The 27,340-nt window shown below is 40.4% G+C and overlaps 1 protein-coding gene across 5 annotated transcripts in view; it reads right to left on the bottom strand.

Moving 5' to 3' along the window:
• The window catches only part of sash1a (SAM and SH3 domain containing 1a), a 439,343-nt gene that overhangs the window by 86,367 nt on the left and 325,636 nt on the right, over positions 1-27,340 (bottom strand). For 3 of the 5 annotated variants that reach the window (XM_062044621.1, XM_062044623.1, XM_062044626.1), the window contains exon 2: positions 3,767-3,895. In XM_062044621.1, coding sequence (XP_061900605.1) covers positions 3,767-3,895 — 129 coding nt within the window. Of the gene's footprint in view, positions 1-3,766; positions 3,896-22,369; positions 22,473-22,583; positions 23,004-27,340 lie in introns of those variants that run through there. The other 2 variants (XM_062044624.1, XM_062044625.1) reach the window with 2 other exon arrangements.

Genomic DNA, 27,340 nt, shown 5'->3' with positions numbered 1-27,340 from the left:
TGAAAAAGTGCGACACCGGTGCAGCGTGTGAGCTATATTCCAACGTTGCGTCATGCTATAAGCATAGGTGACCATTTGTAGTTTTAGCACAGACTTCAAACTTCCTGCCCTTTCCTACTTCCATTGGAGGAGAGCCATGGGTCACAGACACATCACATGAAAATGTTTGACGCTTTGGCAGCAATGTACCTTTGAATACATCTCATAATGTGACATTAGTACAATATATAGGGTATATGTGCTTGTACAATTTTCGTAGGTATATACAGGTTACAGCTAGGTCCGAGCTGTTGAGAATGTACCATGTGGAAAATAGAACTCCCCGATGGAGTGTGATTATCGCAATCATACTTTCTTTTATGATCAATGATATCTTTGAACATGTTGAAGGCAGTATTGGGCGTTCATTATTTGCAAATGACGGAGCTTTATGGAAACTTGGTGGAAAAGTTTGTTACATCACAAATAAAATTCAAGAGGCAGTAAGTCCATCCATCCATTTTCAACCGCTAATCTCTTTCAGGGTCGCAGGTGGTGCTGGAGCCTATGCCAGCTGCATTCGGGCAGAAGGCGGGATACACCCTGGACAAGTCGCCACCTCATCGCAGGGCCAACACAGATAGACAGACAACATTCACACACTCGGGCCAATTTAGTGTTGCCAAACAACCTATCCCGAGGTGCATGTCTTTGGAGGTAAAAGGAAGCCGGAGTCCCCGGAGGGAACCCACGCAGTCAAGGGAAGAACATGCAAACTCCACACAGAAATATCCCGAGCCCAGGAGCGAACCCAGGACCTTCGTATTGTGAGGCACACGTACTAACCCCTGTTCCACCGTGCTGCCCGAGGCAGTAAGTATGGCGGAAAAATTGGCTTTTCTGTGTGGTTTTAAGTTTTCAGTGGGGAAAAACAAAAACAATAGTGTTCACGCGGAAGAGGAGAGTCCTTGCTCCCATGACATTGTACAACCAAGTAATAGAACAAAATTAAATTAATTCAACTTTTTGGGTACGTGAATGGACGCTAGGCTAACATGGAATGTACATGTTGCCAGCATTGTTTCCAGGTGTAAAACAATATTGAATGTGATGAGACGTCTGGCAGGAGTAGAGAGGGGCGCCAGCACTGCAGCCATGAAAATATTTATATAGCTATGGTAAGGGCAATTTTGAATTATGGATATATTGTGTATGGGTCAGCAGCAAAATGTGTGTTAAAGACATTGGAACCAGTTCAGACACAAGTACTGAAACTTTGTTGTGGAGCTTTCAGGACAACTCCTCTTTCTGCACTACAGGTAGAGATGGGGGAGATTCCATTGCAGTGGAAGAAGAAGCAATTGACTTTGCAGTACTGGGTTAGTCTCGGAAGTCACTCTGAAATGCAGCACCCAACAAGAAGGGGGATGTTACCATGCTGGGAGAGTGAGGGAGCAAAAAATGATTGTTGTGCATGCATTAACACAAATGAAGTTTTCTTTTATCGAGACCTTCAACCGTTACTTCTCAATGGTTGTTCCCTGCAGCTTCTGTGGATACATGGCCTCAGCAAAAGGCCAAAGGTCAAGGGCTGAGTGGAAGTGTGGCAGTCACTATGTTTCCATGCACAAAATTAGTCTGGTTTCTCAAAAAGTTTGTTTTTTTGTATTTTCACACCAACGTGTGATGTCCAAGTGTCCATGGTTCGTCCATGGTCCAGCCTCTCTAATGCGACTGTTAGTCATACACTGTGTACATAGGGGGGCGGGGGGGCGCTTATTTTCTTTTAGCGCAGATAAATGTATTGTTTTTCCAGTTTACCTATGATGTCACACTAGGCATCTGCGGATCCTTATAACTTTTTGTGTGTGATGTCCGCTGTAATATTGGCACAGATTACAAATCTTACATCTCTAATGGCTATGCCCATGTTAGATAGCAGACAGCATCAAGAACTGATCTTAAATTGTGCTACGAACATGACGCTACTACCAAGAACGTATCGGAGCGGATGCAGGTCCGAAGCAAGGAATTTTCGGACGGAGAATCATGGAAACAATACTCTTGAATGTCTCAGAGTTTTTTCAAAAGGCTCTGTGGATTAATGGAAGGAGTTTTAAATCCGTAGGAAAAGACTGTTCGTGCTACGATTGATACTGTTCAAAATGAAGGTTGCTATTGTTCTGGACTATCCTGCTAGTTGTGTGGAATACAATGGAGTTTTTTATAACCAGTTTGAGGTGCACAAATGCAGTGTAAAGAGGTTTGTGTGCGCTTTGTTATCCGCCTTTAACATACCTGCTTCATTTTCTATTTCATTTCATTCGTATTTCGTTTGGGAGTCCGAATTAAGCCAGCATTTTACATTGCCTTAGCTACCTTCTTAAATAAATCTCTGTTTCTGTTTTTTCTATCATTGATGCATTTAAAAATGTGATGTACTTTTAATTTGTGAAGCATATAAATTGTTGCTTATGTTTTTATTGAATGGTAGCTGCTTCCGGGTTATATCTCGCACATTGACACTGGCGCATGCGCGATGCAAAGGGTCCTCTCAGGCCACACACACCGCCTTGAGAGATCTGTTGTTCAATTGCATAATCCAGGTGTGTTAGTGCGACTTTTCAAAAACCGTACACGAGATTAGATTAAGGTGTTTTCCTGGGTTGAAGGAGGCTAATTTAGAGCGAAACTATTGGAGATATCGGACTAATTTATTTCATGGACAAGTAATGACTGATAGTTGAAGACCGTTGGAATACAAAATACAGAACCATTTGGCAGTGTTTACAGTTGAGCCATTGCCAATCACAGCAGCACTACAGTGGGTAGAAGAGTCAGCTAAAAAAAAAAAGGTGTTGGTCTGCTCTGACTCAAGGTTAAGCTCTGTTCAAAATTTTAGGTCGCAAAGCAGACAAGATATAGCGACATGACAAATATTAAATATTGAGAGGGTGAATACCAGCGTAAGGTTCCTATGGGTTCCGGCTCACAAATGTATAAAGGGTAATGAATTGGCAGATCAGCTGGCAAAGCAGACACTAAAGTTGGAGCAGCTCAGAGAGCTACCTCTAAAAATCATTAATTAAAGGAAATCTTTTGAAAGAGTGGCAATTACATAAGGACATGAGTACAACAGGAAAACATTATGCAACACAGAACACGGTAGGAATGGGAAGAACTGTAAGGGAGAGAGCTTACTTTCATTGAAGTTTCTAAAAGAGACACGGTTATGGCATTGAATTTAGTCAGGGAAGGAATATAGGTATGGATGTGAGGAAGTGAGAAAGGAGGGAACTCACGCTCACACTCCAATACAGTAGGAGTAGGAGCAAGTTGGCTACCATTGAACCGGAAACAGCCCATATTGTCTCCCTGTCCTGAATGCTAAGTACAATAAGATAACCGTAACACAAGCAGTGTTTACTGATTATGTGATGCAACGCTCGCCACTTTTGTTTAAGTTAGAATAGCAACCTATTCGAGCTTAGAGGTTCTACTGTGCCTAGTTTGTTTACACGTGGTCCCACTGGGTAGAATGTACGGACAGGGCCTTCAGTGGCAGCACTCTCTGCATTCTTTCATGTGTTTGTGTGGAGCTAGGCAACCAAAGAGGTGCCCCACTACCCTACATCCATGTGAAAAGGACACCCGAACTGCACAAGCACGCTGCATTGATTTACAATCCCTTTGGACGAGGTTTGTGTGCTATGGTTTCCTTGCCTTTAAGAGTTATAAATATAACTGTCATACAATCTATTATGTGTACGCGAGTGAGCATGTTTACCATGTCGAGGTCTTGGGAGACTCGTCTTTTGCGTAATTCCTCCATGCGGTCGCTGACGTCGCTGAAGCACGTGTTGTAGTACTCGGAGTACTCCTGAGCAAGGTCATCTATGTTCCCCAGTGAACCATCCTGTAGAGAGGAAAAAAGGAGATGTTTACCTAATAGAAAACATTGCTTTCATTTCAAAAGGCTGTTCAACATTATATAGAAAAGCTTGAAACAAATAGTAGGGCTGTGAACCTTCGGCCACCACACGATTACATTTTTGGGGGTAACGATTCGATTCAGAATCGATTCTTTTTAATAATATTTGGTGCCAGTTCTATGATTAACAACATTCCTCCATAAATAGATAAACAGCTGTGATTATGTATTACTTAAAAGAAAACTGGTTTTGTTTAATATAATTCTACCCAAACATATAATAAATCACAGCAGGGCTAAGGTGGTAGAGCAGCTGTGCCAGCAACTTAAGGGTTGTGCTTGGGCAAGACGCTTCACCCTTGCTCCTGATGGGTCGTGGTTAGCGCCTTGCACACCATCAGTGTGTGTGAATGGGTGAATGCAGAAATAGTGTCAAAGAGCTTTGAGTACATTGAAGGTAGAAAAGTGCTATACAAGTATAACCCATTTACTATATTCCATCTAAATAGGACAACAAGAGAGGTATCCCACACTTTTCTAAAGTAAACCTGTACAGCAGATATGGGCGTCTACATCAACAATATGATTTGCTTGAATGGCTGGACAGGACAGGATATATACATATATACACAGTATATTTGATAAATAGAAAAAATAAAAATAGATTTTTGGAATCGATTAAGAATCATTTTAATCGCAATTTATTAAACATTCTTTTTTTTTGACACCCCTAATAAATAGTGTACACAAACCACAACTGTTTCAACCAAGCCCCAAACAATGGAAGTGCACACATGCATTGTTCTAACTGAATAAGCACTGCATATACTTTCACAACAAACTGAAAGCTTAAAAATATGTTTCTATAAAAAGGTCTTTATTATTTGGACATTTACTCATTCTTGTCAGGCCAGTGAGTACCAGACTATGGTTGGTTCAGATGCCCTTTCCCCGTTCAGTTGTTTTCTAAATCCAAAACCAAAACACACACTTCCACTTGCAGAAGTTCAGTTCCTGTCTTTGTGTGAGTTTAGAATGAGAACTGAGAATCAAAAACGTTGCATTCTGCAGGACTTTAAGCAACTTTTTCTTCAAAATGTAAGTCACCCTTGCAGTGGAGGCCCAACCAATGAATATTCAGCAATGTTGATCTACCCCCCAACCCCCCTTCAGGCAGACAACCAGCATTGAGTCACATGTGCGAGGGTCCGAACAGTCCCTCTCAGACTTTCTAAACCGGGCTCACTATGCCGATGCCAGGCTACAAATGAATGGATCACTGTGACTGGGGTATTCTTTGGAAATGCGTGTTTAAATTTTGAGATAACACACATTTGCATACAGCAGATTCACAAATACAGCCAAAGCAGGTGGGGAGAGTATTACTGTAACAACGCTACCAAACACACACATTCCCGCTCAAGCGTCCAGTTGGGCTGGAAGCAATTCAGCCCATTCCCAACATATGAGTAAAGCTGCTCTGTCTAAACACATGCAATCAGCTAACAGAGACTCCCAATGGGAGAACTCCCTGACATGGTTTAATCAGCTAAAACATGCATGCATTAAACAAGAGGATCTCCAGCAGTTCTTGAATGTGCAGGAAAGTCCACTAGGTGTGAATTCTCGCCGTGCCTTCCAACTCTGTGAACGCACTGTCTCGATTGACCATGCCTTGGCTGGGCTGCACATGTGCATTTGAGTTGAGTCCATGTGTTTGCATGTTAATAACAGATTACACCTGTGAAATAGGTTTTTAAGGGGGTTCTGAGACAGCTGACTTTTAGGAAAATGAGGGAAGAACTTCAGGGGGGTGTCACCAAGCATGTGTTGTGATCTGTAGGCATGGACTGGAAGCAGAATATCCCATAATCCATCATAGGGTGAGGTTATGATAAAACATCTGCACCATGACAAGAGAAAGTCTATGTCTATCAGATAAAGTTATATGAGAAAATTCAAGCTTTTCCACGTTTTACCAATACATCCCATTAAAAAAACAGTGAAATTACAACAGGGGTCAGCACAAGCACATAGAAAACAGCGACTCAGATGTCTTTGCATTACGTAATTGCACCTCCACCCTGAATCAAAGGGAGGGACTGACTCCCAATGTTGACTTAGAAGGGTAATAATAAAAAAAAAACATCCAAGAGAGAACGTGTTGTAGCAATCTTGTGTGTGCATTGTTGGTAAAGAGCATGTGTCATATGTTCTAGATCGCAGGAAGGGGTCATACTGTAAAAATAACTAGCTGCATGACATTTGACAAGTTGTTGAACGCTTAAAACGCATAGTTACTTGCCCTCCACCTCATGTTGTGCTTAAAAATGCTTTGGAAGACATGCTAGCATACATGTAATACAGATATCCTCAAAGTTGTATAAGTGTTACACAAACTGCCAATAACTAAATGGCAATTAATTTCTAAGTCCCTGTGCAGACGTTTTAACCAATCTTGTAACCTGTTTGCTTACTTACCACTAAAAGAGAAGTTGTCTCGTATGTTTACTATGTTGTTTAATACCAAAATTGTTATGCAAGAAGAAAAGTAAATATGTTCAATGTAACATAAAATTTTCTGTTAAAATAAATTCAATAATTAATTTTTTTGTGGTGTTCTTTATTTAGAAAAATATTGAAATACATTTTGGTACGAAAATATTAGTATCAGGACAACCCTAGACCTACCTAAAGGCGTGCACCAAATTTCAAGGGGGAGTCGGCTAAACCCCCTATAGTTACTGTACGGTTTTGCTGACAGAAATTTTAAGTCAACTCAACTTATGGGGTTTGAATAATAGCACAGCGATGTGCTGTAACCGTATTTTTTGGATCGTAAGGCACACTTAAAAACCTTTCATTTTCCTAACAATCAACAGTGCGCCTTATAACCTGGTCTGCCATGTGTATGAATTATTTCTGGTTGTGCTGACCTTGAACCAATTTTAGACAACACATGTTGTAGACAAGCGTGACCAGTAGATGGCAGTCTCACATAAGAGACCGCAGGTTGAATGAAGCCTGTTCAATAAATGACTAGCAAGCACCGGTAAGACCAAAACGTTGATGTTTCATTGAGAATATGTTGTAGTACGACTTCGGTAAGCTACGAAGCCGCACCGCTTGATGGATTGTCGGCGCATTATGACTACCGTAGTCAGAGTGTCACATAATAGGAGACATTATCTGGCGTTTTGTTAAGACCTATTAAGACATTTTTTCTTACCAATTGGTACCTGCTGATGTGTATTTGAGGTCTACTAAAGTCCCGAAAATTTGTGCGTGTCTGCCATTGTAGTCCGCGCCGACACCGTAGTAAATAAGCTCCTTCTCTTTCTCCATCCTCTTGTTGTGGGACATTCATCCTACACTGTTGCCATTTGAAATATAAAGTAACGTGTAATTTCTAACTTAATCCGTCAGTAGACTCGGTATGGAAGCGCTAACAACTACAACAAAGGATGACGGGGAGACGACGATGTCAAAGTGGAGCCACAAAACGGCACATCTTGAAGAGACAGTCAGAGAACAGCTTGACATCACATCACAGTCTGTAAAATATAATCTATGCAAAATGCTGACCAAAGAACCACCATTACATGTTGTGTAGGCCACAAGGAAGTGTTTTAAATGTAGAAAAAACATTTAAATGACCCCTTTAAAGGCCTACTGAAATGAATATTTTTATTTAAACGGGGATAGCAGATCCATTCTATGTGTCATACTTGATCATTTCGCGATATTGCCATATTTTTGCTGAAAGGATTTAGTAGAGAACGACGACGATAAAGATCGCAACTTTTGGTATCTGATTAAAAAAAGCCTTGCCCCTACCGGAAGTAGCGTAACATAGTCAGTTGACAGGCTCCTCACATTTTCCTATTGTTTTCAATGCAGCTAGAGCGATTCGGACCGAGAAAGCGACGATTACCCCATTAATTTGAGCGAGAATGAAAGATTTGTGGAGGAGGAACGTTAGAGTGAAGGACTAGAATGCAGTGCAAGACATATCTTTTTTCGCTCTGACCGTAACTTAGGTACAAGCTGGCTCATTGCATTCCACACTCTCTCCTTTTTCTATTGTGGATCACGGATTTGTATTTTAAACCACCTCGGATACTATATCCTCTTGAAAATGAGAGTCGAGAACGCGAAATGGACATTCACAGTGACTTTTATCCCCACGACAATACATCGACAAAACACTTTAGCTACGGAGCTAACATGAGAGCATCGTGCTTAACTGCACATAGAAACAAAATAAATAAATCCCTGACTGGAAGGATAGACAGAAGATCAACAATACTATTAAACCATGGACCTGTAAAAACACGGTTAATGCTTTCCAGCCTGGCAAAGGTTAACAATGCTGTTGCTAACGACGCCATTGAAGCTAACTTAGCAACCGGACCTCACAGAGCTATGCTAGAGACATTAGCTATCCACCTACGCCAGCCAGCCCTCATCTGCTCATCAACACCCGTGCTCACCTGCGTTCCAGCGATCGACGGTGCGACGAAGGACTTCACCCGATTACAGATGCGGTCGGCGAGACGGAGGAAGTTAAGGTGAGTTCGCCGGCTAGCGCGTCTGTTATCCATCTCTGTCCTCCTGGCTGTGTTGCTGTAGTCCGCCGCTAATACACCGATACCACCTACAACTTTTTTCTTTGCAGTCTCCATTGTTCATTAAACAAATTGCAAAAGATTCACCAACACAGATGTCCAGAATACTGTGGAATTTTGAAATGAAAACAGAGCTTTTTTGTATTGGATTCAATCGGGTACCAATACTACCGTATCAATCGTTTGCGTCACGCGCATACGTCATCATATCTAGACGTTTTCAACCGGAAGTGTGGCGTGAAATTTAAAATTGCACTTTATAAGTTAACCCGGCCGTATTGGCATGTGTTGCAATGTTAAGATTTCATCATTGATATATAAACTATCTAACTAACACTGGGAACCAGCATTACTCCTCTCTAGTCAATTTACTAGTCACTTTATACTTTTTATTGTCTCGTTTTTTTTTACATTGCCTCTTAGAGTGGTCTTAGGCCATATTGTATATTACATATTGTGTATATTGTGTTGTTTCTGTATATTGTGTGGTTTCTTCTTTTTTTCTAAATGCAAAGCACCTTAGGGAAGCAACCTAAATTTCGTTGGACCTGTACCTGTACATGCACAATGACAAATAAAGATCATTCATTCATTCATATCAGACTGCGTGGTCGGTAGTAGTGGGTTTCAGTAGGCCTTTAAGACCTATTAAGAAAACTTTTCTTACCAATTGGTACCTGCTGATGTGTTTTTGAGGTCTACTAAAGTCCCGAAAATTTGTGCGTGTCCGCCATTGTAGTCCGCACCGACACCGTAGTAAATAAGCTCCTTCTCTTTCTCCATCCTCTTGTTGTGGGACATTCATCCTACGCTGTTGCCATTTGAAATATAAAGTAGCGTGTAGTTTCTAACTTAATCTGTCAGTAGCCACGCTATGGAAGCGCTAACAACTACAACAAAGGATGACGGGGAGACGACGATGTCAAAGTGGAGCCACAAAACGGCGCATCCTGAAGAGACAGTCAGAGAACAGCTTGACATCACATCACGGTCTGTAAAATATAATCTATGCAAAATGCTGACCAAAGAACCACCGTTACATGTTGTGTAGGCCACAAGGAAGTGTTTTAAATGTAGAAAAACATTTAAATGACACCTTTAATGCGCCTTATAATCCAGTGTGTACGAAAATAGACCTGTATAGACCCGTTTATCGGCAGTGTCTTGCACTTTAGCGCTTTATAGTCCAAAAAATAGTATTTGTCAGAACAATAATAACACAGGCAACACATTAGGGGGAAATGTTTTGGCCAAATTTTCACCCGATTGTTTGCAGCGGTTCATCAGAAGAGTTACAACATGGAGTATCATTTATTTTTACTGTAGAGTGTATGGTATGATATATCTTCCTGAGAACCCTCTGCGATTGACATTTGTTTGTGGTCTTTCTTTTGGCAGAGTTACACATTTCGGGAAAACATGTTATGCTAGTCCATGCAGTGTGTTATAAAGAGACATATAAAAGTGAAATCAGTTACTTTTATTGCTGCCATATAAATTAAGAGTATCATCTTACCCTTATGTAGCAGCAGAATGGTAACATAAGGCCCAGTCGCTTAATCAATTAGCCATGGAATTCCTTACATAGCATTCCAGCAACCACATAGACTCGGCGTCTTAAGACCGCTTACTTCTTTGCATCAAACAGCACACGTTGGATAAAAATCAAGAGGTTTAAGAAGTACTTTGCCTTTTTAAAGCCAAAAAAACATTTTGTAATACGTTTAACTTCATTGAAACGGCCTTGCCTGTTGTATTGGCCGTTTTTGGATACAGCTGACAGTTAAGATCACACTGAATGCAACCGGTTTCCTTTAAAGCTAAACACAACTTAAAACGAATGAGTGAAGTTATCACTTGCTGGTGTGGCTCAAGACCAAAACATTATGTTTTCCATAGATCAGGTTTCCTTTCACTTCATCATTGCTAAGTTAATGCTAACATAGCCTACGTCAGTGGCTTGTCAATCCTTTTGGCTCACATACCTGATAGCGCCATCCGATGGTTCAGTGAATGGCGATATCCGCGGCATCGTTACCCAACCGGCCTTGCGACTGTGCTTTTTTTTTGTAAATAACAATGCTTAAGCGTTCACAATGAAGGAAGGTTATCTTATGTCATGTCAGAACGTCAGAGTTGCGATCGCTTTCACATGCTACCTAACTCCAGGACAGGATCAGCCAGTTTAAAATGCCACCAGCTGACTTTGTATTGTGCTGTATTGTAGTAATGTGTTGTTAGGGGCGGACCGTCTATACAGAAATCGTGTCATGGATACATGCTAATGCCTTTTAAAGGTGTTCCTGAAGAAGGCTTAAGGCCTAGCGATGATTCCTCACCTGCTCACAACTCGACAGCCTTTTCTCTTTAAAACTTTTCTCTCAGGAACCAATAAAATACCATAAATATGGTGACAGTGAAATCATAACCTGATGGAAGTGGGGAAAGACAGTGGAGGCCCGGGGCCACATCACAGTCCTTTTTTGAGGGGGCTTCCTGAGGATATCCGTGGCTTGAACAGTTAAGTGTAGCGGGAACTGAACGGTCATAATGAGTCCGGATAGGGAAGGGTAGTTATCAAGAGGTGATCTAACTTGGCTAGAATGTCAAGTCTATTAAGGAGTTTGATACAATATGCTGGCGTCTCTGCTGTCAAGAGTTATAACTGAATTATGCTTGTTGTGTCATGTAGCTGGCGTGACTGACGGCACCTGGCTCCTCCTTTCTCAGCAACCACGCGACTACAGAGCTGTGGTTATTCTGCTTTTTAGTACATCATATTCGGGTTTACTTCCTGCCTTGACTTACGCACATCCCATCTTCGCACGCGTCATCTCGTCCGGTTACGGAGCAATATGGACAATAAATGACTGTTTCAAACTGATTAGTTCCAGCTCCATCAACAATGTGGATGTCGCTTCAGTCGCCATTGTTAACTACTATAACTACTAGGTCTGGGCGATATATCGAGTTTGTAAGATGTATTGATATATTTTTAAGCAAGATATGAATTAACAAAATACCGTAATATCGATATAATTTACTTTACGTTCAAATGACCAAACACCGCTTATTTGTTGTGTTCCTTGATTCTCCCCAGCTCCCCACTCCCACTCATGGGCTACTAAACCCCTCCCCTTCCTCCTTCCAAGACGTGCTTGCACGTGTAAGAACATCCATGATTGGTTGGTTGTTTACAATGATGAGTCACGATTGGTTGAGATTAAGGCAAAACATTAGGGACACGCCAATCAGAGGCAAGATAGGGCAGGTCATGGAACAGGAAGAGAAATCACAACAGACGTCCCAAATGACGACAAGAGAGTCGTAGAAGAGAAGAGGGAATGTTCAAGCGGGCGATTTATATATTTAAAAAACTAGTGGAAGATGGCAGAGGGATTCTCTTCTTTAGATTCTTCTTTTAGCGATGTAGACGACGTCAAGGAAACTCACAAAGCGTCTACTTGGCCACATTTGGACAAATGTATGCGTCTGAGTTGTTGAATTGTTTACCATGTAAGCCCAAATCAAAACTGTTCTCGGGTTGCCAAGCCGGACATATTTCCCACGAGAAATGCTGCTAAAAATATGTAAAGTCACTTACTTGGCGCTGACCAGAACCTTATGTGTGTGACAGTCCATTACATTGTCGAATGAGAATTAAAAAGTGCCTGCCTGGGGATTGTCGGGACAGAGATGACTGTTTGGGAACGCAAAGCGTCCCATTTATTAACAATAAATCTTTCAATCATTCAATCAAACTTTCACATCTTTGACATGGCGAACAGCATTCGTGCAGAGTACAAATAATACAACGGTGCAAAGTAATACAAAGTGCTCGCCTGTACGTTATCAAAATAACCAGCCTACCGGTATATGAAAAGTCAGTCTTTAATCATTGTGTCATTGTCTTCCTCCTGCGTACTAAAACCACCGAAATCCTCTTCGTCTGTGTCAGAGAAGAACAGGCCGTATATAAGCCGCACCCTTGTATAAGCCGCAGGGACCAGAACGAGGGGAAAAAGTAGCGGCTTATAGTCCGAAAATTACGGTAGAAATATATTTTTTCAATTTTATGTATACATTCTTTTAGGTATGGGCGATATATCAATCAATCAATCAATCAATGTTTATTTATATAGCCCTAAATCACAAGTGTCTCAAATCGAATATACTCGATATATTGCGGGTTAGTCTCTGTGCGATATAGAAAATGACTATATCGTGATATTCGAGTATACGTTCTCACGCAGTTGCTTTTAGCTGCAGGCATTACACTACAGGCGTTTCTCACTCTTTCTTGTCTCTCCTTCGCACAGAGACATAAAAACAAGCGCACCTTCTTACATACGTCACATACTGTCGCGCGTGCAACGTCATACCCCCTCGCCGAGCAGACAGGTAACATTAGCTGTGATGCTAACGGAGTGGCGCGAGTGGTAATACGAGACAAAGAAGGAAGAATTAATTCCAAGAAAAACAGCACAGGGTCCATCGTCTGGCGGTGGTTTGGCTTCAAGCGGGAAGATGTAGAACAGACAACCGTCAAGTATGCGGCAAAAGCGTTGCTACAAAAAGTAGCGCCACTGCTAATGTGTAGCATCATTTGAAAAGTCACCCGCTAGAGAATGAAGAGTGCTTGAAACTCCGCATGTCAACATCTCGGCCGGTGCCACACCAACAAAATGCAGAAGCAACAATTTCCATATCAACACCGTATTAAAAAATTAATCTACAACAGAAAGAGAAAACGTCCGCAGGAACCTACCACATAGCGAAGGACATACACTATTTGATTTCCTATTATGCAGCTACTTTTTATTGTACAGTTTTTGAAATATCTTGTGTGACATCATGCACAAAAGTGCACTTTATTTGTTTTAAACTATTGTAGTGGCGTTCTGTACAAAAAGTGCACTTTAATTTAGTGTTGTTTTGATATGTCATCTTAGTCAGTGGTCCCCAACCACCGGGCCGCGGCCCGGTGATTGGTACCGGGCCGCACAAGAAATTAAAAAAAAAAAAAAAAAGATTTTTTTTTTTTTTATGAAATCAACATTAAAAACACAATATATACATTATATATCAATATAGATCAATACAGTCTGCAGGGATACAGTCCGTAAGCACACATGAGTAAAAAAAAAAAAAAAAAAATGTTTTTTTTTTTTTTTTAAATCCCCCCCTCCCCCCCACCGGTCCGTGGGACAAATTTTCAAGCGTTGACCGGTCCGTACAGTAATTATAATCCGCAAATGTGCCGTTGCTGAGTGTCTGTGCTGTCTAGAGCTGGGCAGAGTAACCGTGTAATACTCTTCCATATCAGTAGGTGGCAGCAGGTAGCTAATTGCTTTGTAGATGTCGGGAACGACGACGATGGTTTGCAGGTAAAAAGGTAGCTAACGCTTAAACCGGAAATAAACAAAAGGCGAGTGCCGCTACGGAAAGGCATTGAAGCAAAACGAAGCTAAAACTGAACTGGCTGCAAAGTAAACAAAAACAGAATGCTGGACGACCGCAAAGACTTACAGTGTGTGGAGCAGACGGCATCCACAAAGTGCATCCGAACATGACATGACAATCAACACAAAAATAGGAGCGCAAGACAAGAACTAAAACACTACACACAGGAAAACACCCAAAAAAATCTAAGTCACGGGGTGATGTGATGGGTGGTGACAGTACACCTACTTTGAGACAAGAGCTATAGTGATGCATGCTTGGTTATGGTTTGAATTCATATCCAACAATTGCGAGAACGACTTTCTACTGTCAATATCGGCCGCTGAGTTTTTTATGATTTCTGCTGGTGGTGTGCCTTTGGATTTTTTCAATGAAAAAAATGTGCCTTGGCTCAGAAAAGGTTGAAAAACACTGCTCTAGAAAATATCCTGTATTTGTAATCCAAATCAAACTCAGAAATAAACCATGTAACCAACCAAGCTTGACAAACAAGGGACACTTTTTAAAAAGTTACTTTTTTTTTTTTTTAAGTCAAACTGATTACATGTAAAACAAAAAGAAAAGAAAAAGTGTCACAGTTGGTAGCAGGGCTTTGGAGATAATTCCAACTCAACCGAAAGATAAGAAACGGAAATTAGCAAGGGTGAAGCGCTATCAGGTTTGATGGCTTATCTCCACAAGTATGAAGGCTGGAGACATACTTGTGAAGACAGAGTTAGGTTGAGACAACAAGTTTGGTAGTTAAAATGTTATTCCCATGGAGGGCTGTGAGAGCAGAACAAATAAGGGCAGCACGATTTTGAGAAACAACAAATTGTGATTTTTCTTTCCAAAATTGCGATTGCGTTTCGATCTGCAATTTTTTATATATATATAAATGCATACAACTGCAAAAAAAACAAGTGAAGGAAGACATGTTACTTTTAGACTGTTCATCAACATATTCTTGTCTCAAGGTTCCACACATTAGAACAATATGCATTAATTTACTTTCAAAAATATTTCTCTACATAATGCTCTTAAACTGAAGAAATAACCAATAAAACACAGTGTTTATAATGTAATATAATCATAATATATAATAAAAATGCAAGTAACCATTCAAAAGGATATACACTTCTATTTCTCATTACTGTAGAATTGTTTTATTATTGTACTGTAATTGGAAGGTAAATAACTGTTGTTCTAAATAAACAAACAAACAAATTAAATGGGCTCTCATCTCTGTAAGCAAAAATTTTACACAAACAAATATTAAACTAAAAAACTATGTCGATCTGGGTTTTTTTTGCCAACACGTGATCATGGAATTCTCGCTCGTTCGTCCGTGTTGATCGGATCATTCTGCCAATACGGGGTTAAGCTGAAATATTACCACAACTGGAAATTTGGCTTTCCAATCATAGTTTTTCCTCTTAATTTTGTGACTAAGCCGATCTTCTCACTAGTGAGTCGCAAGTAGGGAAGCAATGTCCGTGCTTCCTTTGTGTGTAGGCGAGCGGTCTTGCTCTCCGCCCACCAAGACAAGGATTGTGAATGAATGAAAAAAGGGGTCACTCTGTTCAGTTAATTCTACCGTTAAATAAATACGCTCAGGTGCTGAGAGCGATGCAGAGAGTGACACCGTCACCCTCTCAGAAAACAAACACAAATGGACGTATAAGTTTATCCATGCCGTATTTCAAGTATTTCAACTTCATTTCATTTTATTTTGAAAAGTATCGAAATAAATAAATATGAATACCATGTAGTTTTCATGCCACCACTTCAACAGCGTCCTTTCCCCATCAGCCACGTTGCATATTTTAGCACTTCTATGTGGAGTCTACTGACAGACATAAGTTAGAACTGTACGGTACTTTGTATTAACTTAAAGTTAAAGTACCACTGATAGTCACACACACACTAGGTGTGGTAAAATTACCCTCTGCATTTGACCCATCCCTTTGTTCCACCCCATGGGAGGTGAGGGGAGCAGTGAGCAGCAGCGGTGGCCGTGCTCGGGAATCATTTTGTTGATTTAACCCTCAATTAAAAATGGCAACAGCGGAGGATGCATGTGCATGTATAAGAAAGTCTGCCCCACAGCAAGTGGATAGAGAATAAGAAGGAGCTTGTTGACTACAGCATCAGACTACAATGGCAGACTCGTTCTTCAGGTAAATCACTATCATATATGGAGATATCCGCTGATGTCACACCAGGGAAAAACGTCACAAATGAAGCTCATTTGGAGGAAGTATGAAAGTTGAAAATTGCTCGATTTAACATTTTTGATATTTATGCAGTTCCCAAATACACAAAAACAGGTACCAATAAGTAAGAAAAGTTGGTTTGGCATATTGGAGAACCTTTACAGGAAACAATTTGCATGGCGCCACAATAAAACCTTACAAAAGGCTAATTTCTGTTGTATGCATATTGTTTGAGGGGAGCGGGGGAGAAACGCCAAAGATGAGGACATCCTTTGCAGGCATTTGCCTCTGCAGCAATAAATCTGGATAAATTAGCCGGCTGGGAGCCAGGTCTCGCACCCGGTGTCAGAGGACAGGACAGCCTCCTCCTCTTCCTTCTCTAACACAAACACACACTGCATTTGCACACCATTGACATCTTCAGGGCCAGACCAAACCAAATTAACACCTTTGGTCTTTACACAGACCGGAGGTGACTGCAAACACATTTGGTCAGCGTATCAAATGCATGCTATGGGCTGTAAATACAAAAGGGCCAAACAAAAGAGTAGTGTTAGAGAGCTAATATTACCAGATGAAAACACTATATGCACATAGTGTGCAGCTACAGCAACTAAAAAGGTCCAATTAGGCCTCACGCCAAACTAAATGTAGTGTATTTTACATTCACAGCCATATCTTTAGGATCCAATGAGCATTCCACATCATAATAACATAATTCCCCTAAGATCCAAACAGATGCATCATAAACTGCCATAACATAATGCATCTAATTAACAATTTAATTGAACAATTTACACATTTCAAACCTGCACAGGAACATTTATGCTCTGAATGCACAATTCAAGATAAAAAATATTGAACATTTTTATTTTTGTTTTATTCTTGTTTTGTGATGAACTGTAAATGTGGCGGCTATAGCAAAATCATTTATTGCAAAGGATCAATTAAGGATCTACACTTTAAAAAAAACCAATACATTGACCTTGTTCACACTGCAGGTCAATTCTGTGACCTGTATCAAATTTTTCCATGTCAGTGTAATCAATTCCGATTTTTTTCATATCCGACCCAGGCGTCTTTTGTATGTGGAAATAAATCGGATATACATGTGAATTGTCCTCAGTGTGAACGCTCCCACACTCCGGTCGCATTCTTTCGACCAGAACGTCATCAAAAAGCCATAAGCATCATAATTATCCGCAAAAAATAGATGGCTATAAAATACTTAGTTGGCAACAGAGCAGAAACGAGGTGAAAATAAAATGTTTTAGGAACTCACTGGAAACTTCCACCACTCCTGTCTCCGAATGCTCGCCCCCAGACACGTTCTTCAAGCAGACGTCGAAGCAAATAATGCCATAAGACTGTAAGAGCCAAAATACTTGTCCTCTTCCTTCTTAATAATTTGGTTCAGAAAATGTTGACTTTGAAATCCTTGAAATTGCCACAAGTGCGCCAGTACTGAGACTGATTAGAGCTGAAGCCATTTTTACTTCCCTAAACAGTGCAGTGCGTGCAGCGTCATGACATCATGTCCGCATGTGGGTCAGATTGCATTCACATTAGAAATCAGATTTTTTTGGAATGTGAACGGCCACTAAAAAGATCAGATTTGACAAAAAAATCTGAATTGGACATCCGACCCTGCAGTCTGTACGTTGCCATAAACTGTAGAACAGGCGTCCTGATACAACTTGTTCACTTCCGATATCGGAGTCTTCAGGATTGGCCGATACCAATCTTGACTTGCTATGATAGCAACACAACACATACATACTTTTTTTTATTTGTAGTGTAGAATGTTAGAAAGGGCTTTATCAATAACAATTACTCAAACGGACAGATATTTTGAAATTATAATTATAAATTGAGTTAGGCACACATCCTTTTGACACAAACCCCCTCATCAATAGCCTTGTATTGGCCCCCACCTTCGTGAACTCTCGTTGCTTCTTTTTCCTTGGGCTTGCCTCTACCCTCAAGAAACCATGATCTCTTGTTTGCTCTTTACTATAAGGAGAGTGAAGAATTCTTGATCGTGCTCACTTTGGCAGAGACTTGTTTGTGAGGGCACCTGCTTATGTACGCAATCAACAGACTTCTGGGGGAGTGAGACCAACGCTGTAAGATTTACCTGTGACCTGTTTTAATAAATGCTTTTGAAAACGTCCAGAAGACCCACCGTCCGACTGTTTAACAAAAGATCACGGGTAGAGTCTCTAACATATAGGTCAGATGAACGCGACCCGAATGTTCGAACTGTAGTTACCCCGGATACGAGGGGTATAACGATTTGTTTTAACAACGATTTGATTCGATTCAGAACTTGTGGTTGCCGATACGATTCAGGGTCGATATTTTTTGAACGATCTGAAACGATTCAGGAACTTTTTAGCAAATAAAATTCAACCAGTGTGACTGTAAAATAAATACAGGTGAAGTGAACCAACATTTTAACACATTTGCCTACTAAGTTCCCCAACTCGGCCATACAGTATCTGTTCACCACCCTGGCGTCGCAGGTGTGCAGAACCTTGTAAGCCCCCTCACCCCCGTTGATGATGTTGGCCCATAGCTTCCTAATTTCCATAGCTTCCTTCATTCATCTCTTCTATTTATTTATTTCTGATGAAATTACTTTTCCTTGGCCGCTTAATGTTGTTGTGTTCCGGAAATCGTCGCGTCTCCTTAACACTCCTGTTGTGTCGGTCGCGTCTTTTGTGGCTTAAAGTTGCGTTGAGGTTTTATATTATTGTGTTGTGTCATTTGTCTTTGTTGTGGCTTTTGCAATTGTGCTGTAGCTGAAAGTTTGTCAGTTGTGATAATGACATTGTCTTGTTACGTTTGCATTTGTTATAACCTATCCGCCATTTTTGTTTTGATGACGCCACAGATAGGCAGACAGACTTAATGTTTAACTTCCTTATTATTAATAGTGCTAAACTTCATAAATAGTATGCCGTTCTTAAATCCAATGTTTTGTTTCTTTGTAGTATCGATACAATTGATCAATTCTCTTTTAAAACCATCTTGGATCGATACCTATCTTCCGGGAGGCAAACTTGTCGAGGACAGATCGATGTAGTTATATTTAAGGAGTATAAATAGATACATTGATTAATCTTTACACCCCTATGGGATACACATCTGATTTATATTCAAACACGATAGAGGCCTGGGTTGGATTTGAAGAAATCTGAATAATACTGTTAACAGTAATAAATGATAAATGGGTTATACTTGTATAGCGCTTTTCTACCTTCAAGGTACTCAAAGCGCTTTGACAGTATTTCCACATTCACCCATTCACACACACATTCACACACTCATGGCGGGAGCTGCCATGCAAGGCGCTAACCAGCAGCCATCAGGACACAACGGACGTGACTAGGATGGTAGAAGGTGGGGATTGAACCCCAGTAAAGGTGGGGATTGAACCCCAGTAACCAGCAACCCTCCGATTGCTGGCACGGCCACTCTACCAACTTCGCCAACCGAACAGTGAAATAAATAAATAAAAATTACAATATGTCACATATTAAATAAATGATAAATGGGTTATACTTGTATAGCGCTTTTCTACCTTCAAGGTACTCAAAGCGCTTTGACAGTATTTCTACATTCATCCATTCACACACACATTCACACACACTGATGGCGGGAGCTGCCATGCAAGGCGCTAACCAGCAGCCAACAGGAGCAAGGGTGAAGTGTCTTGCCCAAGGACACAACGGACGTGACTAGGATGGTAGAAGGTGGGGATTGAACCCCAGTAACCAGCAACACTCTGATTGCTGGCACGGCCACTCTACCAACTTCGCCACGCCGTCCCTCAATCAATGTTTATTTTTATAGCCCTAAATCACAAAAGTCTCAAAGGGCTGCACAAGCCACAACGACATCCTCGGCACAGAGCCCACACAAGGGACGTCGATGTGAATGACTATGAGAAACCTTGGAGGGGACCGCATATGTGGGTAACCCCCCCTCTAAGTACAGTCCCTGGTGGATCCACATAACAGTGAGAGTCCAGTCCATAGTGGGGCCAGCAGGAGACCATCTCGAGCGGAGACAGGTCAGTAGCGCAGAGACGTACCCAACCGATGCACAGGCGAGCGGTCCACCCCGGGTCCCAACTCTGGACAGCCAGCATATTAGCAAAAAAAATGGAATTGACCTGCATTATGACCGTAGCCTAAGTTGACGTTGTGCACCACAGGTTGAGAAACCTTGCCTTCAAAGTAAAAACAAAAAAAACTACAGTATACTGTATATACAGAGTCAGACTATAAAATACATACATATACAGTATATACACAGAGTATATATAATATACAGTCATGGTCAAAAGTTTACTTTTTTGTTTCATTTTCAGGTTTTTTGTTTCATCTGACCACAGAGCTTTCCTCCAGAAGGTCTTATATTTGTCCATGTGATGTCAGATGAAACAAAAATTGAGCAGTTTGGCCACAATACCCAGCAATATGTTTGGAGGAGAAAAAGTGGGGCCTTCAATCCCAGGAACACCATCCCTACCGTCAAGCATGGTTGTGGTAGTATTATGCTCTGTGCCTGTTTTGCTTTACAGAGAGTAAAAGGAGGATTACCTCCAAATTCTTCAGGCCAACCTAAAATCATCAGCCCAGAGGTTGGGTCTTGGGCGCAGTTGGGTGTTCCAACAGGACAATGACCCCAAACACACGTCAAAAGCGGTAAAGGAATGGCTAAATCAGGCTAGAATTAAGGTTTTAGAATGGCTTTCCCAAAGTCCTGACTTAAACGACTGCACAATGCTGAAGAAACAAGTCCATGTCTGAAAACCAACACATTTAGCTGAACTGCACCAATTTTGTCAAGAGGAGTGGTCAAAAATTCCACCAGAAACTTGTGGATGGCTACCAAAAGCACCTTATTGCAGTGAAACTTGCCAAGGGACATGTAACCAAATATTAACTTTTAGGGGTGTGGGAAAAAATCGATTCGAATTGCGATTCTCACGTTGTGCGATTCAGAATCGATTCTCATTTTTTTAAAATCTACTTTTTAAAAAAATTATTTTTCTTTTGTTTTTTTTAAATTAATCAATCCAACAAAACAATACACAGCAATACCATAACGAAGCAATCCAATTCCAAAACCAAACCCGACCCAGCAACACTCAGAACTGCAATAAACAGAGCAATTGAGAGGAGACACAAACACGACACAGAACAAACCAAAAGTAGTGAAACAAAAATGAATATTATCAACAACAGTATCAATATTAATTACAATTTCAACATAGCAGTGATTAAAAATCCCTCATTGACATTATCATTAGACATTTATAAAACAAACAAAAAAAAGGACAATAGCGTCACAGTGGCTTACACTTGCATCGCATCTCATAAGCTTGACAACACACTGTGTCCAATATTTTCACAAAGATAAAATAAGTCATATTTTTGGTTCATTTAATAGTTAAAACAAATTTACATTATTGCAATCAGTTGATAAAACATTGTCCTTTACAATTATAAAAGCTTTTTACAAAAATCTACTACTCTGCTTGCATGTCAGCAGACTGTGGTAGATCCCGCTGAAATCTTATGTATTGAATGAATAGAGAATCGTTTTGAATCGGGAAAAAAATCGTTTTTGAATCGAGAATCGTGTTGAATTGAAAAAAAAAAAAGATTTTGAATCGAATCGTGACCCCAAGAATCAATATTGAATCGAATCGTGGGACACCCAAAGATTCACAGCCCTATTAACTTTGATGTATGTATACTTTTGACCCAGCAGATAAAAGAACCAAACTTCATGAATGTTTTTGTGACCAACAAGTATGTGTTCCAATCACTTTATCACAAAAAAATAAGAGTTGTAGAAATTATTGGAAACGCAAGACAGCCATGACATGATGTTCTTTACAAGTGTACTTTTGACCACGACTGTATCTCCAATATACCTAATACATCTTCATGTAAGTTGGACCCCGACTTAAACAAGTTGAAAAAAACTTATTCGGGTGTTACCATTTAGTGGTCAATTGTACGGAATATGTACTGTACTGTGCAATCTACTAATAAAAGTTTCAAGCAATCAATCAATCAATGTCAAACATTTTAACATGGAAGTAAACAACGCTAACTAGAGTGAACTCAACACAACAAACTCTCGGTACATACCATTATATCATCCTCTCAAAATGGAGGGGTGTTCCACGGGCGAACTGAGAGCTAAACACCTGAATCTACGAGCTTTAAACCCACTGCGTCGCGTGATTTGCATTCGCAAACACCGGCAGCGACGACTAAAGAAGCGACAAGCCAACTTTGAGGAAGGATGGTGGAAAAAAAGACACACGCTGGTGAGTCGAACCCACCCACGCTTCAAACCTACCAGCATCCCCATCACGTCGCTCCATAGCTGGGTGAAGCTGTCCGAACCCGCAGCGGCGTCTCCCCGGGGGGGCTCCGCGGGTCGCTCGCCTTCCATGGACGCAAAGTTGAGCTCGCAAGAAAAACAGTGACAAACGAGAGCAGGTTCGTGTCCTGTTCTCAGATGACACGAACACAGCGGGGGGAGACGCCAAGGTCACATGGTACGGTCCGACCAGTGGCGACAAAATGGACCCCTCCACCTCCACAACAGAAAGAAACGCAGCTTCAAAGTTTCTTAGTGAAAAAAAATACAACACTTGCTGCGTGTCAAGATGGTCTTTCAATCCAGAAGTTCGGAGGGAGCTTGGCTATGCTATGTCAACTGGTGGCAGGAAAAGTGCAAAATCTTGATGCTTGGAAAGTTTCAAACGGCGGGGGGGGGGGGATAATCCTCCCCCATTTCTTCTCCTCCCCCTTTCTCACACGCACACACTCACGCTAACACGCAACTAAATATCACAGCAGTGCAAACACACACGCACACGCACACGCACACACACTAACGATGAATAAACACAGTGGGGACGGAAGCCACGCCTCTTCGCACGATCACCAGGACACTCCATTAGGTACACCTGCTTGTAAACATTGCATGCAAAATGTCCCACTTTTATTTCAACATTTAAGCTTGAAATATATATATATATATATATATATATATATATATATATATATATATATATATATATATATATATATATATATATATATATATATATATATACATATGTGTATATATAAATGTAATGATAAATGGGTTATACTTGTATAGCGCTTTTCTACCTTCAGGGTACTCAAAGCGCTTTGACACAATTTCCACATTCACCCATTCACACACACAGTCACACACTGATGGCGGGAGCTGCCATGCAAGGCGCTAACCAGCAGCCATCAGGAGCAAGGGTGAAGTGTCTTGCCCAAGGACACAACGGACGTGACTAGGATGGTAGAAGGTGGGGATTGAACCCCAGTAACCAGCAACCCTCCGATTGCTGGCACGGCCACTCTACCAACTTCGCCACGCCGCCCCTTATATATATATATATATAAACATACATATATATATATATATAAACATACATATTTAGTTAAAGTTAAAGTACCAATGATTGTCACACACACACTAGGTGTGGTGAAATTTGTCCTCCGCATTTGACCCATCCCCTTGTTCACCCCCTGGGAGGTGAGGGGAGAAGTGGACAGCAGCGGTGGCCGCGCCCGGGAATCATTTTTGGTAGGTTGTGAGTTCAAACCCCGGCCGATATTTTGAAGAAACAAGAATATAAAACATGTTGTCAGTTATTTCACCTTTTTTTGTTAAGTACATAACTCCACATGTGTTCATTCATAGTTTTGATGCCTTCAGTGACAATCTACAATGTAAATAGTCATGAAAAGAAAGAAAACACATTGAAAGAGAAAGTTTTTTTTTTATAAGTTTAAATTTAGTCAGGGTAGGTTTATTTTATATATATATATATATATATGTATATATATATATATATATATATATATATATATATATATATATATATATATATATATATATATATATATATATACACACTTTTGCTTCCGCTATTCATGAGGTTGTATTAAGTTAGGCCAAATTTGCTCAACTGGCCTTGACACTTTTTTCAATTTCAATCTATTTATTTTTTTATTCATTCATTGAGCGTCTTTTTTAGCATATGTATGCAGTGTGAGTTAATATCTGCTGTTTATAAATGTATATTTACCGCTACAGTATAGTTATAGGTCAGGTCACCTTCACTTGCCGTGAAAAAAACAACACAAAAAAACAATATAAGTGGCAAAAAAAGATCACGGCTTTAAACGTGTTGCATTTGATTTAAGGGAGCTGCGTTGCTGCAGAGAAGAAAGCGAGATAATTAGTTGTCATGCAAATTCAGAGGCGTGGGAAGACCAGGTCACACACTCATGTGTCTTATATTTCACACCAGGACACATGTATGCATGCAAAAAGGAATAAGAAAATGAAGAACATCCAGATTGCCGAGCAACTTTTGACCCATTAATCAATCACTGATCCCAATTAGAGACCAATAGACGAGTTTCTACAAGGCGTCGGGGGTTTAGGTTATTTATAAAAATAAGAGGATGCATTATTTAACACAATTGTATGTGTATCCTAAGGGCCCCATGCACCTTGAGTTGTTAATCAGCCCTGTCACTTTTCTTTGTGACCTCCCCCGAGGTCACAAATGTGTGACCTCCTGAAAAAGGGTCACTGTCATGAGCAGGGGAGGTCTCACCCAGCTCTACTTCAGCATCATCATCACTTTAAAAGCCACCATATAGTGTTAATGCATCCTCCTATGGAGTACACAGTCACTGTTTGGACTAACTGGCCATAGGTCTCATGATTATACAACTTTGAGAAAGTATCACATGAATGCTAGCGTGTCTTCCAATGCATTTTGAGCACAATCAATAGGTAATGTTGAATTTTCCACACAATTGGAGCATGTAGGTAAAAACTGTTGTGTTGTGCAAAAACCCTTCTACGCCCAAGACCCCACATGCAGCGTCTCAAACAAAGAGGTCAAACTGTTGACTCACTGGTGTGTGCACACATGAAGGTGTCACGTTGTCAGACCAGAGGAGATTATAAAAGGCCTGCCAGCTTTTAAACTGTATGCTAATTAAACACTAATGGTGATTTACCCTGCTGAATCTAAAAATTAGTAGTAGTTGAATACAGGCGTGGACACTCGGTGCGGTTGTTTAGGGTCACGACCACGATTGACTATACTTTATTTCTGCTGAACTTCTATTCAGTGGTGAGTCGACATGTCCTTTGTAATAGTTTTAGTTCAGTTCAGCAGCATCATGGCTGTGTCAATACAAAAGCCCATAGAGAAAACTGCCAATTCAGCATTGCTTCAAACACCGTGACAGATTTACAGCCGTATTTCAAAAACCACTGTACTATTTAAGTTTATATTGTAGCTGAACCTTTTCCCTAAATATATGTCTGAAAAACATTATTTTTTTCATAGTTGTTGTCCATGTATTGTGTTTTAACTAGGGCTGTCAACGTTAACGCGTTATCAAATATGAATGAAGATTAATCCCATTCAGGTTAATGCTAAAACTTGGAAGACTGTTACACAGTTGGTAATTATGATGGCAGGCGGCCAATTTGGCTTCAAAACAGAACTTTAGATAAAACTTAGGTAACTTGTTGGTATTGCTACGTTCTTATCGTCAGCCCACATCAAGTTAAAAAAAAAAAAATTAAAGCAAAACATGTGCTCAAGGATGGCGCTGATAGTGTGAATGCTAGCTACATCGACAACGAGCAGAAAAGAATGCTACGCTAGCGGTTTACCTGCATCAATGTTGTCAACCAAAGTAGCACAGTAAAGTTAAACATATTCCTTTGCCAAACGGACAGCCACCGCATGTAAACCACTTAACATCTTTGAAGTCCAAGTCCTGCAAGAAGATGTCATTCATTTAACCACAGCTGATTTGCCTTACAATACCTTGGAGAGGCACAATTACAGCAAGGATTAAAATAATTGTACTATGCAAGCAAAAGCATATAGTTGCAACTACTGGCTGAATGTAAATTTACGATATTTTGCTTACTGGAGAACATTAGACATCTGTAAATAATCACAACAAGCTGGGTTTGCATTGTACCATAAAAAGAGAACAGCATTGTCATCTGAAAAAGGTAAACAAGCTTGTTTGTTTAAACAACTGGTTGAACTAAAGAACAGTACCGGTAAATGCAGATTTAAATGGTGCACTGTGTTAGGTTGTTATGAGTGTTTACTACATTATCGATTAGTAACTGTACCTTGTTTGCAATATTATTGCAGTGACTTTTAAAATACTTACATTCACCAATTTTTAAACAAATCAATGACTTGCAGTTCAGTAAAATATTTAAAAAACATTCCTCTATGACAGACCTGGGCAAATTAAGGCCTGGGGGCCACATGTGGCCTGTTAAACTTTTCAATATGGCCCGCCGGACATTCCCAAATAATTTTTTTAGATATTTAAGAAAGGAAACTGTAGCTGCCATTATGATGTGCAGTGATGTTTTCAAATGACTGTAAGTCTTGAACAAAACAAAGTATTTGAATGGCTGCAATCTGCGCTTTTGCATGATATACTAGTTACTATGGTAATCTATTTAGTTACTATGGTAATCTAAGTCACAGCAGCTCAGACGAGGCACCAAGCAGTGTGGGTGGGGAGCGCTTCCAAAGACTGCCAGCCTGCAATGTGGGTGTCAGAGACAGATGCGGATGGAGATTTTTACAACAAAGTTCTAAAGCTTAGTGATATATCAGATATATCAGATTGTAGGTAGGGGTTTTTTACCCTTCGCATTCATATTTCGCTGTGTTTGTTGCATTTTTTTTGCGTTTCGCTTGATTGTAAAATATGTCGATCGAGAGGGGGTGTGACATTCATATGTTGTCAATATTCAGTGTTTTATCGTTCATAGTTAACATTATAAATCACACATTCTTTGTTTTCACGTACGTTCTGGGTGTCTCATTCAGTAAAAAAATTCAGTTTAAGGCGATCTGTCATAACGTTTTTAGCATTCAATCAGACATTATTGTGAGGTTTTGTATTAGTGTTCCTAAAAATAGATATACCGGCCCCCAGACACATTTTTTTCTCTAAATTTGGCCCTGCGAGTCAAAATAATTGCCCAGGCCTGCT

Source organism: Entelurus aequoreus, linkage group LG04, assembly GCF_033978785.1.
Source record: "Entelurus aequoreus isolate RoL-2023_Sb linkage group LG04, RoL_Eaeq_v1.1, whole genome shotgun sequence".
NCBI lineage: Eukaryota > Metazoa > Chordata > Actinopteri > Syngnathiformes > Syngnathidae > Entelurus > Entelurus aequoreus.
This window is presented reverse-complemented; position numbering and strand designations above follow the sequence as displayed.